Below are 13,740 nucleotides of genomic sequence, written 5' to 3'. Positions count from 1 at the left end.
TGTTTTTGGCGCAGTGCCGTGCTGTGTTGTTGTGTTGATGCTGGTTGTTTTGGCTGTGACTCACTCTCAGTGGTTATTTGATAGCAGCTTGGGTTTGGCATTGGGTGCAAAGGCAGAAATTCATCGCTTTTGGCCATGATTCATTCTTCTGTACCCCTTGTTCCTGAGAGTTTAGTCACATAATAAATCCAGAATATGAACTCATACAGTTGTCCTACGGTGTACTGTTTAAGGCAGAGCATAAAAAAATGATTTGGTAAACCTCACTTAGATCAACAGAAATGCTACATTGTAATGATTAGGATCTTTCCAAAACACAGCAGTGTTAAATAATTCATATGTAGTCCATTTTGTTTACCTTAAGTGTGTTTTTGAGTTCACCTGCTGTGTACGTGTCACCTTTGTTAAAGGGGACATATTATGAAGAAATCACTCGTTCTGTGCATGTTCACATTAATGTGAGAATCTGGAGTCCACCAACCCACAAACTGTGAAACAAGACCCCAGTCAGTTTTCTGTGCGCTGCCCGAGTCAGAAACACGGGATAAATAGAGTTGTTCTGATTCTGCTCCGCTTCTGACGTCAAGTGCAGGGACTTTAGAATAGCTCCGCCCCCTCGTCTGAGTCTGTCCAATCACAGCGCTGGACCCGTGTTTATGTGAGAGCTCAACGACGAGGTTAAACTCAGCAAAACAGACACAACGAGCGCGGAGAAATAAGAGCACTGAGTAAAAACGGAGAAGAAAGAGAACAGAGTGAAAATGGCTAAAAACCAGAGCTTCTGCTCCTCGCTCCTCACTGCTGTGCGCTCGGGGTCGGGGTGAACAGCGAGCGGCTCATTATCATTTAAAGGAACAGGTGCTGAAAGCGGGCGTTCTGAACAGGGCTGTTTACACAGGGGGAGAACACTGCTGTGGGGGTTGGATCAAAACAGGTCACAGGTGTTTCATTAAGAAACAGAGCTTTGTTCCACTGTGGAGATGTGGGGGGATACGTCTCCAATGCTAGTTTTCTATAAATAGTATTAAAATTTTTCCAAACAGCAGCTTGTATTAATCATATATATTTAATTTGGTTTTCCTGATAGTGTTGAGGTCAGCTGGTGTGTGTGTGTGTGTGTGTGTGTGTGTGTGTAATCTTCATTAAGGTGCCAAGTTCTGCAAAGCTAGCAACCCTAAAACAAGCTTATGCAGCAGTTACATTTTGGTGCCTGTGTTCCACCTTAAACAGTGCAACTGTACCATTCCAGCAGGCCTTTTCCCTCATTTAAATGATGCAGTGGTTAGATGGTGTAGCAGTTACATTCCAGTTCCTCCGTTCCACCTTAAATGGTGCTTCAGATTGACTTTGGTTTAAAGAGGGAGAGCATTTGTTTCCTTTAAGAATGATTGCGGTAAACGGTCTATTAGCAAATTAGTTTATGGTAGTGCTCTCCTGAGAGCGTGTTGAGCTCAGAAATATGGGATGAAGCTGCAGCCAGTCTGATTATCCCCAGAATGCAAATGTCATTTCTTTTAAGGTTGACCAGAGGCACCAGAATGTCATTTTCTCTTTTTTTAATGTGGACTAGAAGAATAATTCTGTAACAATTATCACTGGCATGAGGAACAAGAATATACCTGTTGCACCATTTAAGGTGGACGTGATAAACACATATGTACATATGTATGTAAATGCTACGCTATTTAATGTGGACATGAAACAATGCAGCTGCTGGACTATTTTATGTGGAAGTGTTTATTGTTTACTAATTATTTTATTAAAGAGAACATTAGGATCCTTACTTGCTTTCACTATTTCCCCCCTCTGTTTAAAAACCTCTGTCCTTTGAGTGATGCATAGTATGTTTCAGAAAATGTAAATTAGAAGAAGCTTTACTGTTTTAATGCACTGCGACCTTAAACCGTAGTGAAGCTGACGACCTTCAAACTAAACAAAATCAATCAGGAAAATGACTTTGCTCCTGACAGGGAATAATGCAGTATTGATTATGTATAATCTGCCGAGCGGAGCACAGGGGAATGTACTTTCAGGATCAGTGCTCCACACCAAAGACTTATTTTTCCACTCCAGACCAAAAACTTATTTTTCAAAAGTTGCTCGTTGAAATATCAGGAGACTTAAAGGTGGTCTTCCTAAAGTCCCTCAGAAGAACATCAGGAGATACTTGTGACCTGATCATAATAAGGGTGTAATCTCCAGCCTCAAACCTGAGCTGGTTGTGAGCGCTGATGAGAAATGGTGCAGTCTGTGATTCAGTGGCAAATTAAGTTTTATCTCAGCACTGAGCTCAGAGTGAGACTTCTCTAATATCTATATGTAATCTCAAGAGTTTTCAGCGTGTGACCAGTGTGTGTTGAATGTGTTTTCAGTTTGTTCAGTGTGTGTCCGGCGTGTGTGTCTGTGTATGTTCAGTGTGTGTCCAGTGTATGTTCGGTGTGTGTGTCCAGTGTATGTTCGGGGTGTGTGTCAGGCGTGTGTCCAGTGTATGTTCGGTGTGTGTCCAGTGTATGTTCGGTGTGTGTCCAGTGTATGTTCTGTGTGTGTCTGGCGTGTGTCCAGTGTATGTCCGGTGTGTGTCCAGTGTATGTTCAGTGTGTGTCAGGCGTGTGTCCAGTGTATGTACTGTGTGTGTCCAGTGTATGTACTGTGTGTGTCCAGTGTATGTTCAGTGTGTGTCCAGTGTGTGTTCAGTGTATGTCAGGCATGTGTCCAGTGTATGTTTGGTGAGTGTCCAGTGTGTGTCCAGTGTATGTTCAGTGTGTGTCCGGTGTATATCCAGTGTATGTCCGGTGTGTGTCAAGTGTATGTTTGGTGAGTGTCCAGTGTGTGTCCAGTGTATGTCAGGCGTATGTCCAGTGTATGTCCGGTGTGTGTCCAGTGTATGTTCAGTGTGTGTCAGGCGAGTGTCCAGTGTGTGTCAGGCGAGTGTCCAGTGTGTGTCAGGCGTGTGTCCAGTGTATGTTCGGTGTGTGTCCAGTGTATGTTCGGTGTGTGTCCAGTGTATGTTCGGTGTGTGTCTAGTGTATGTTCGGTGTGTGTCCAGTGTATGTTCGGTGTGTGTCTAGTGTATGTTCAGTGTGTGTCCGGCGTGTGTCCAGTGTATGTCCGGCGTGTGTCCAGTGTATGTTCAGTGTGTGTCCTGTGTATATTCGGTGTGTGTGCAGTGTATGTTCGGGGTGTGTCCAGTGTGTGTCCAGTGTATGTTCGGTGTGTGTCCAGTGTGTGATGTTAATGTGGCTGAAATCCATGAGACCCTCACAGTAATAATCAAATATCTGGACTATAGTCTTCTCAGAAAAGTAGATACTGTTACCATACGGAAGCGGGAACAGACGCAGGGTGAATACCCTCCTCTTCAGCAGAGACCGTAATTGATGTGGCTGTAAACTTTTGTCCAGATGGTGTGAGTTTCAGTCTCAGAGGGGTCTGTTTTATCTGGTGACCATCTGTGGAGGACGAGGCTGGAGTCTGTGTCAGTCCTTGAGCCTTTGGGACACTTCTGTACGTCCTCATAAATATGGAGCAAGGTTTTTCTGGAAAGGTCACGCGGCGTGCTCTGCATGTAAACACACATCTGAACTGATAAGAGCTGTATTTTACATCAGTCTCCAGTTCCAGGTGTGTGTGTGTGTAAGGACAAAGTAATATTCTCTTGAAGAGTATGTTTATACTTGGAGTTAGGATCTTAACTAGTGCAAACCAAAACACAAAACAAGTTCCACTCACTTTCTGCGCAGATTGAATGAGATCAAATAAAAATGAACCAGTGTGTTGTTTTTGACTCCCAGGAGCTTCACTCCATCTCAATCGTTTTTATTGATGAAATGTTTGCATAATGAACCAGAACAGTTACTGAATAAGTTCTAGTTTATTAAGAAATATATACTGTGTTTGAGTTAAAATATAAAATTGTGTTATGATCCGTGTTGCTGCATTTTGTGAATCATATAAAGCTTTGTACGAGTTGTAGATGATGTAGAGCTTTATGTGAAATGTAAAAAATGTAAACATTTGTAAGTGTTGTAGAGGATGTAGAACTTCCAAAATGATCCAAAACAAGGCTCTGAATCTAACTACACCAAGGTTTCATACCTCAGATTTGATGAATGAAGCAAAGGACCTTAGTTTCTCACAAAGCTGCTTTTTCTGAGGTTTAGTACTAACCAAAGTATCAGTTTGGTCTTAATCTAGTCTAGAACATCTCCAGGACCAGGATTGAGCAGCCCTGGTCTAGAACATCTGAAATGTAGAACTTAGTGTCTTTATTGTGATATTAGCTAAGAGGAACATATACATAGAAAAGAGCAGAGGTCCTAAAATTGAACCTTGTGGGACACTAAAAGAAATGTTGCTATTTTTTTGAACCATGATTTACCTATGAATCTATAAACTGCTTATTTGTTAAATATGAGGGAGGGGTCAAAGTTGTAATATATTGTGCATTAGAATGAAGCCAGGTAATTTACCACATGGACCTATTCTCCCTGTGCCATGTTTGGATCGAAAGACTGAAATTCTTAAAACAATTATCTTACTCCAGATACACATAAAATTTTTTTTTAACTTTTTATAAAACTACTTTAAAGAAACACTAGGTAATATTAGTAATGTTGCTCCTCAGCTCCCCCTATATTGGCAGAGTGTAATTCATTTTTACAGCACTGTTCAAAAATAAAAAAGGGGGCTGGGGTGGTTTCCTACCCTCTTGCCTCGCTGAGCCCACAGTAGCAACTACAGAGACCCTATTCTCCTTATTACAGTTCAGAGGAGAATCGTATTAATTCTGTAACTGTAATTTTAAGGTAAAAATACTACCTAGTGTTCCTTTAAGAAGGTAGATTTGAGGTACGAGGTAAAGTACTGAGCACAGCAGGATCTACGCTACTCTTGTTCAGAAGTGGCATCGCCATCTGGAAAAGCACCTGCTGACACCTGCTGTGCCAGGTTCCTTGCAGGACTATCACTCAGTAATGACTGTAAAGATCCTTTTACCCCTGTGAGCACCTCCTAACGTTCCTTTCTTGCTCTCCTTTCTAGTTTACACCTACTTCTACAAAGGGAAGGACTACTGGAAGTTTGACAACCAGAAGCTGACCGTGGAGCCGGGCTACCCCAAGTCCATCTTGAAGGACTGGATGGGCTGCGAGCAGTCAGACATGGGGAAAACCCAGGATCGCCACCGTCCCCATGATGATGTTGACATCATGGTGGCCATCAACGATGTGCCCAGCACCGTGAACGCCATCGCCGTGGTGATCCCTTGCGTCCTCTCCCTCTGCATCCTGGTCCTGGTCTACACCATCTTCCAGTTCAAGAACAAATCTGTCCCCCAGCACGTCACCTACTACAAACACCCAGTGCAGGAGTGGGTATGACAGACTCGGTGGTGCTGCAGAGCCAGACTGGACCACTAGCCGGGGCTAAGACCACATTCACAAGCACCTAGGTGACCAGTGCCTGTTTAAAGCGTCCTGATTTTTTTGGGGCGAGACGAAGGACGAAACTACAATCGTGAAGAAAAAAATAGTCTCTCTTTTTTTAGCATGAGCTAAAAAATACATGAGCCCACCATCGCTTTTTTGGCCTTAAGCTCCACACAAGACCCTGAGGAGAAGTCTGAGGACCACCACACTGAAATATTATCTCCACATCACCAAGGAGAACCAGAGGAAGGAGAGGAACGATAGCCAGATGCCAGCAAAATCTCTCCGTCTCTCGCTCCCATCATGGACTTGTACAGGAAACATTATCAGAACTAGTAAAAAAATAATAAAAATAAATATACACAAAAAAAAAACCACAACAAAATCAACTAAATGTTGAAGACTTGAGTAGAAAGGCCATAGTGAAGCATACCAGGTTTTGGTTGATTAGTCTTTTTTCTGAACCTAAGTCTCAACAGAGGTCTCTTGTTTTTGTTTGGTTTTTGTGACTGAGAAAAAAACAAGAGCGTGTCCTGCTTCTGGACTCATTCAGGCCTGACATGGTACGACGTCACGGTTTCTTTAGTAATGTTGCTCCACCTTAAAAGGCACAGAAGCAGGCACCACATAGGCATTTTCCCCTTCATCTGCAGTCGCTGCCTTTTTGAGTGTTTCCTCGTCTCAGAGAGCATCAGCACCACACTAAGAGGATGAACGTGGATTTCTGTGAGGAATAATATCCAGAGCTTGTCATTTTCCAGAGTTTGAGGCTTAATTGAGCATCATCTTGAAACCCAGACTGTTTTATCAGAGGTTTCCTCAAGCCGTACATTGCCCTTATTTCTGTCACGATGTTAACTACCTAGACTTTTCATCAAGGGTCATGTTTTTGTACAAGCACAGTATTGCCTAAACCGGAGAAAAACAAGGTGGGAATGTGTCTTTCATTTGAGATTGTGATTGTTTTTAAAGATCTTACGGAGAGATCCGGATCCTGGTTTAAATGTTCACACAACAGGGAACTGAACCAGTTCTTCATCTTTAAACCATTTTGGTCTCTGCCTCGTTTTTACAGCAAAGATACCGTCCAAAGTTCGGGGGACTATTTTACGTAGACGTAACTTTCTTATGCAAGGCCTTGTTTGTTTGTCACATATCAGAAAAACTGCGAATGAATGCACCTCCCTCTTTGAATATGCAAATATTTGCAAACAGTGGTTTTTGACTTTACGGGCAGACGATGACGTTGAGACAGTCTTTTGCACTATCGCGCTGTTTGGGACGTGGTTATCATATTTGTTTTTATCAAACAGCCACACAGGTGAAAGGTGCAGATTTCACATTTCATTTCTGCACAGTTCTTCAGAACGTTTTTGACATTAAACTCTGTAGTTTAAACTTCACGCACAAGAGGAGATCTTTATTCCAGAAATGATCCATGAATGATATACAGTTTCCCAGACCCAGATTAAATCTAATACTAACAAAGAGCACAGAGTAGCACCCCCTTGTGGTGCAGTTCCTAAATGTGAGCGAGTGAATTTCAACCAGTTCCATGAGTTAGTTCCAAATAGAGCAGTGGTTTTTAGACTTTTAGACACATTCCAAATTTCAAATTTAAATTTCAAAGTGATGGAGAGTGGTTGGGTGTGAAATGGTTGATTGAAGAAACTCTTCAATGTTTCTTTGTTTCCGTTGCTGGTGAATGGAACCAGACGTATCGAATATCTACAACACGGACCCGACGTTTTATTTCCTCTCCACCTCCAGCAGTGGCCTCCACCCGTCTGAAGAGCTTCGTATGGGAGTATGACGATGGAGGATAGAGAGGAATTCTGACATAAATGAGCTCTCTTTTGCAGATTGTTTTCACTGCTCTTCCATGAAAGGCTATCATAAAATTCAGCCTCAGGCACCAGCTGTGTATTAATAGCCATTATATGTAATAACTTTCTGTGAGCTGCTTTTTGCGGCAGACGCCTGGTCACATTTACCACCACTGTGAACAATCTCAATTCTGTAAGTTTCTTTTAATCAGAGAAACATTTTACACCAAAGCAGACCCACTCTCCGTCAGTGTGTTTTGCATCATAACCCTTTGTGATTAGGGAGGTTTTTTGGGAAATTTATCGGTGTTTCCCTTTAATCCAGGTCTGGGGGATTGGGCATCTGGGCTCAGTGCAGTTTCTGGGAAGAATGGACTCGTATTCGTGAATAAATCTTATTTTGGGTCAGACTAAAATGGTTTAAAGGTGAAAATATGGTGAACAGCTTGTTCTCTGTCATCTGGTTTTATTTTTAAAGTGCTTTTATGAGTTGATTATTGTAAAAGAGTTACGTCGGAGGATGTCTCACTCAAGTTTACTGACTTTACTCCAGAAACTTGGGATAATTTCATAAAAAAATCATCATCATCTCAGACTCTTTGTAGTGAAAGGTGTAGAGCCTAAACCTAATTTATATTGTGAGATGTGAAATGTGGGGGAAACACTTGAAGCACGTGTAGAACAGTTTGTTTGCTGCTTAAGTGGGTTTTTAGACAGGGAATCTTTGAGTTTCTTAAACAGAGAAAGCTTTTTTTTATATGCCTTTACTTCAGTTTTGTATCTTGTGCTTATAATGGTTAGTGGCAGATTTGCCTTTCCGGATGTTCATAGCTTAAATACACAATGTCCAAAAGCTTTGTAGACACCCGTTATAGTCAGTGAATACTTTACCCCTACCTCTTAGACACATGAGCAGTGTCAGCTAGTGTGTAAAACCCCTCAGCATTGGGCTGTGGAGCTTTGGCAGTGCATACTCTGGACCGATTGAGCTTCAGCATATCGTCGCTTTCCTAAGAAAAACACGTATCTCCTTTTTTGTGGATTTTTAATTTTCTACATGATTTGAACTCAGCAACAGACACTTCACGCTGTGTGAAAATGTCATGATGAATGGATCAATATAAATGCTCCACAATTAGATGGAATAAAAATATTTTTACATTTTTCGTTCTCCTGTAAAGCTACTACTTTGGAGATGCATGTTTTTCTTTGGACAGTGACAATATGTCCATGGTTGAATGCAGACAAATGAACACAGCATTGTTCCAAAATATAGTGTAAAACCTTCCCAAAAAAGTATGGAAGAAACCAATTCCTCATTAAAACCCCCAATTTCACAAGAAACACTCTATAAGCCGGTGTCCAAACACTTTTGGCCAGGTGTTGTATTTGACCACTGAATTTCCTCCATAAGAAATAATGGAACGCCATTTATCTCAATGCAGAGAATAATTACTGTACAAACTATTATTTCTGGGTTTTTTTTTCATTGCTTTGATCTTTCACTTAAATGAACACAGTTTTGAAGGACACATTTTCTATCCAGTAGCAGGTGAAAGTTTATTCTCCTGAGGAATATTCTGAAACAGAGCGGTCAGTCAATATGAGCCTGTTGTTAAAGGAATGGTTTGGCGAAATCATCAGATATTTATGTTTGGTGTCCAATCCCTAACCCCAGCTTCTTTAGTTTAGTACTAGAGCTAATGTAGCTAACAGCTAATTAAATCAGAGATGATATAATATGGGGAGACTGGACACTGGCTAAATATATTAAGAATATATATGAAAAAGTTTGTGATGCTCAAAATAGTGACTGTATCACAAGACCTCGCTAAACAGTCTGTCTGCACTTGCTGGTAAATTCATCCACACAAAATAGCAACCCCTGCCAGGTTTTTATGAGGATATGCACATAAAGCTGAAAATTCTGAACACTTTTTTGTGTTATTAAACTATATTTCAGCTTTTACCAGTACTATGAAAAATATATTTAAAAACACATATATACTTCAAGTTTGTAGGTCTCTCCACATTCAAGGAGATAGAAGCCTAGTTTTGAAATACCTTCCCAGAACTGATTAGGTAGAGTGGCCCATAAGGACTTTCAATCAATATTCACTCAAACCTTTCCTGTAAATACCTCCCCAGAACATTTCAAACATCTCGAATCTCCCAGACCACAGGGGAACTTTAAGGGTGATCCTCATTTATAGCATGGCTGAGTGTCCTCTAAAAACAGAGGACTGGCTAATAAATTTAAACTATAATACTAATATAAATCATAAGGATAACGTTTAAAAGACGGAAATTATATACATTGTCATGGAAAAGAAGCAAATAAACGGATCGAACTGAGTGAAATCGATTAAGCTGATAGCGCAGAAATAGCAGCGTTCTCCTCCAAATGTTTTTAGCTGATGTTACAGCATTAGCAGTTAGCGTCTTCAACCAAGTTTGTCTGATGTAACACAATAAGTATCCTCCTCCTCTGTAACTGCTGCAGCTCATGAGCTGATCTAATAGAATAAACAGTTAAAGTCAGTTATAGCATTGCTGTTAGCTGAAATTTAAAAATGATGCACTGCAGCTTTGAGTCTCAGAAGAAGTATATGCTAGCCTTCAAACTCACAGCTTTGTAACTGTGTGTGAGAGACTGAGGGACTGCTAGCTAGCTAATGGGGGAGTTGGTAATGAGTGGTTTGGGGGCTCATTTGACTTCCAGTGTTTGTTAGCTACATTAGCTTTGTAGCGCAAGTACTATATAAGCCAAATCTGGGCACCAAACATACCTTGTCTGAAAGTTAAATATGTAAATTAGATTTTTTCCCATAACTATTTCTTTAACACTCTTGGTTTGTGGTGTGATACACCATCTGGTGCCGTTAGAGGAGTCTGAAATGGAAGGAAAGGGTAAAATGTGTGTTTTCTCGGCTTTTGTCTTCCAAACAACTCTGTGTCCTGATTCTCTTCTGTTTGTTTGTCTGTTTGTTTGTCTGCCTTAAACAACAGCTTCTGGGCCTTTCTTTAAGACACTGTGCCTTGTCTTAAAACTTGCTATGGCCTGCTCCGTGTTTTTCTGAGTTGATTTGAGTTCATGTACATTTTGAGTTATGTCTAAGGGGACACTTTTCATTTACTGTAACATTAATCTACTGACAAAAACAATGTGCTTTCCCCATCTCTTCTTCTACTGACTAATCTCTATCTCTATCACTTTCTCCTCGATCAGTGCGATATTGATCAAAAGTCTTAGGCCATGTCAGAAAAGGAGAGATGTATAAGCCGTTAATCAGGGCAGTGCACATTTATTCATTTCAAAACAGTAACATTAAATACAAACAAACAAACAAACCTAACATATTTTGTTCAAGCTGTGGCCATTCAGCACATTATTCTCAAGTTTATATGTGCCCCAAACTCATGGTTTCTCTTAGGGGTTGTGGACAAAATGCTGTCTGTTTCATAGCTATCATCCTCTTAAAATTTTCCTTACATCAACATTTTTAGCCACTTGTTTAAGCTGGCTTGTCTTGAATAACCTATTACTGCATATGTGAACAATTCAGAAACCTTCCCCTATGAGCATATCAAATAGGAAGCGCTATATTAGGGAGATAAAAAAAATGTAATTATTGTCTTATCTAATTGTAATGGTTTTACATTATATTCGTATATAATTATTTACATTTCTAGGGTTTGCTTGTATTTCTTCTAACGTTTTACTGGCAGAAACACAATTACCGTCCAGAGAAATTGCTTTCAACAATTTTCATGGCTGTCTAAGACATTTGCACAGTTACTGTAGGTTATAAGCAGCTTGGCTGTGGGATGAGAAATGGCAAGAGATTGGCGCCAGGCTTTTCATCACGTCTGTGCTGTTCAAGACTGATTCCAGTGTTTTTGTCTCTCAGATAAAAGTCTGGTAGTGGAGGCGTTTATTTCTCTGCTACAGCATGTGAAATGGAGTGGGCAAATTTAAAAGGAACACACTGTGCTTCACTCATCGTCTTCCTCTTCTCTCAATGATCTGATGGACTGCAGCTGGGTCACGACTCAAAAAAATTAACGATGGACTTATTTATTTCAAATGAACATTGATTAGACCAGTAATACGTTTGGTGGTGTAGTACAAAAAAGAGAGCGTTGCACAGTTTTCGGTAACACTTCACTAAAGGGCAGTATCTTGTTACATGAGTACAGACATAGCCGTATACAAAGCCATGTCGAGCAATCTGACCAGTCTCCACAAGAGGGAGCTTTTAGCATGCAGCTTGATTGTGCATCAAAGAAAACGAGGTAACCCACATCATCAGGAGCTCAACAATGTTGAACTGTTTGTACCTATCAATTATTGATAAATCATCATAATAATCATTATATTAATTGATTAATAATGCGATAGATAAATAAATAACACCCAGCCAAAAGTAATTAGTGATTAATCATGAACTAATAAAATGGACCAGAGGAAAAAGTAGATCCTTTTACTCACTAATGTACTTGAGTAGAAGCAAACTTTTTGAAAATACTCAGGAAAGTACAAATCCATCCATATTTTACTTAAGTACATTTACTTGAGTAAATGTGCATTACTAGACCCCTCTGCTTTTATAAATATTTATGTAAAGCCTGACATATCGCCTTACAATGCTGCCCTTCAATAAAGTGCTACCATGAAATTTCAGGATATTTCATACAAATATACACTATATACCTACTGTATGCCCAAAAGTGTTCAGACGTCCCCAGATTTGACAAATTCCATAATACAGCACTGACCAATACAATGGGACACTGGGGTTTTGGGACTTTGCCCGATACCAAGTCACAGGGGATGAATCCCTGGAGTGGTGGAGTCCAGTTCAGTTATGACTTAGTTCCTGAGCTCACTAATGCTCAATTAGCTGATGCCTACAGGACACACTGCAGCAAACTGTCTACGAATACGCCACATTTCTAACAAATGCAAAGATTTATGGGCTTTTCCATTGTATGGAACATACTAGACTCAGCTCGGTACAGCTCAACGGCTTTTTCAGCCCTGGTCCTCCCTGGTCCCCTAAATTTACCTAATGGAAAAACAGAAAGGCTGAAACGAGTAGGTGCCATGCAGTGGAAAAGAGTCATTAGGCACATCTTAACTAAAATGATTTTGATGATGCAGTTGACATCCTATATTTATGAGGATTTACAGAGTGAGATTATGAACATAACCACAAGCAAAAGCTGCTGAATAAAGATATGGCTTTTTTATGAGAAAGAGAAATAATACAAGGCTCTCATAATTGTCATTTATATAGATATATTTATTCCTAAACAACAATATTCTGATGGCAGTGACATCCACTCTGGATAAAGAGATGGATTTACAGATTTTCTCACTATAGTGTTTAGAATAATGGTACATCCGTGTATGTCGTCTTTACAGAGGAACAGAGAGATTTAAGGACAATTTAAAGAACTTTATTGTGATGTTGATGGACATCACAGGCTTAATTAAAAGAGCCTTGTTTATAAAACACAAGCACAGATTTCATTTTAAATCCAGGAATAATAAAACAGAATATATTTTCCTTCTGTACTGAATGTGTACAGTGTGGTGAAACGTGGTGGTAGGGTCCCTGAGCCAGATATGTGTTTTCCCTTCACGATAATTTAGGGTGGTGAAAGATGCTATTATTAAGTAATAGGATTTTGCCATGTCCACTGGTGCACGGTGAATGTCAGAAGACATTTCAGAGGCATTTGAGGTCCAGAATTTTGTTTTTAAATGATAAGAGTAGAGCTTCAGATTGCATCCTTGATGAAATGGCTTATTGAATATTTTGCATTTTACATGATAAACAGTGCAGCAGGAGTCAAGCAGGAGTTCACTAACGTGCAAATGTCTGAAGCTTCTGATCACTCTATTAATCACCAAAATAATCACTCTCTATAACACTGTCCTATAAGAAATGTAATGTTATAGAAATTTTATAACATGAATTCAATGTGAAGATGTCTTAAAATGAATTAGTTTCCTACTAAATGCTAATCTTAAAAACTAAAAAGATTTTAGAATGAAATTTGTAATTTATAAATGAGGCCCAGAAACCACTGAGGCAGTGCTGTGTTTTGTGATCAGCACACATTCCGAAAGTGTGTGCAAAGTGTCTTTAGGAAAAGAGCGAAGCCAGTGAAATATCAAGGTTACTGATGTCTTTAGAGTTATGATGTGTGGAAGTAGAGTTTGGTGCAAGCCATTTATGTGGGCAGCGAATGTTTATTTGAATTCATACAAATAAATCAAGGCCCTGTGATTGGATGGTAATGAGCAAATCCTGCAACAGCTGGAGAACAGTGAGAGAAACCTTCTAACATATCAATAACCTTTTAAAAATACATTTGTGTTAGGTTTTACCATGTTTATTAGTATTTATTCTAATGTGATTAGTGTGTTTATACTGACAAAAACAATCCGACAGCCCAGATAAACAGTTTTTTCTGAG

The 13,740-nt window shown here is 39.9% G+C and overlaps 1 protein-coding gene across 1 annotated transcript in view; it reads left to right on the top strand.

Moving 5' to 3' along the window:
• mmp24 (matrix metallopeptidase 24) overlaps positions 1-8,925 on the top strand; it is a 46,252-nt gene extending 37,327 nt beyond the window's left edge. Inside the window, exon 9 of the mRNA XM_066664533.1 lies at positions 5,041-8,925. Within this exon, the coding sequence (XP_066520630.1) occupies positions 5,041-5,378 (338 nt within the window). The 3' untranslated portion in view covers positions 5,379-8,925. The remainder of the gene's footprint in view (positions 1-5,040) is intronic.
• Positions 8,926-13,740: the final 4,815 nt, after the last annotated feature.

The sequence above is a fragment of the Hoplias malabaricus genome, chromosome 3, assembly GCF_029633855.1.
Source record: "Hoplias malabaricus isolate fHopMal1 chromosome 3, fHopMal1.hap1, whole genome shotgun sequence".
NCBI lineage: Eukaryota > Metazoa > Chordata > Actinopteri > Characiformes > Erythrinidae > Hoplias > Hoplias malabaricus.
This window is presented reverse-complemented; position numbering and strand designations above follow the sequence as displayed.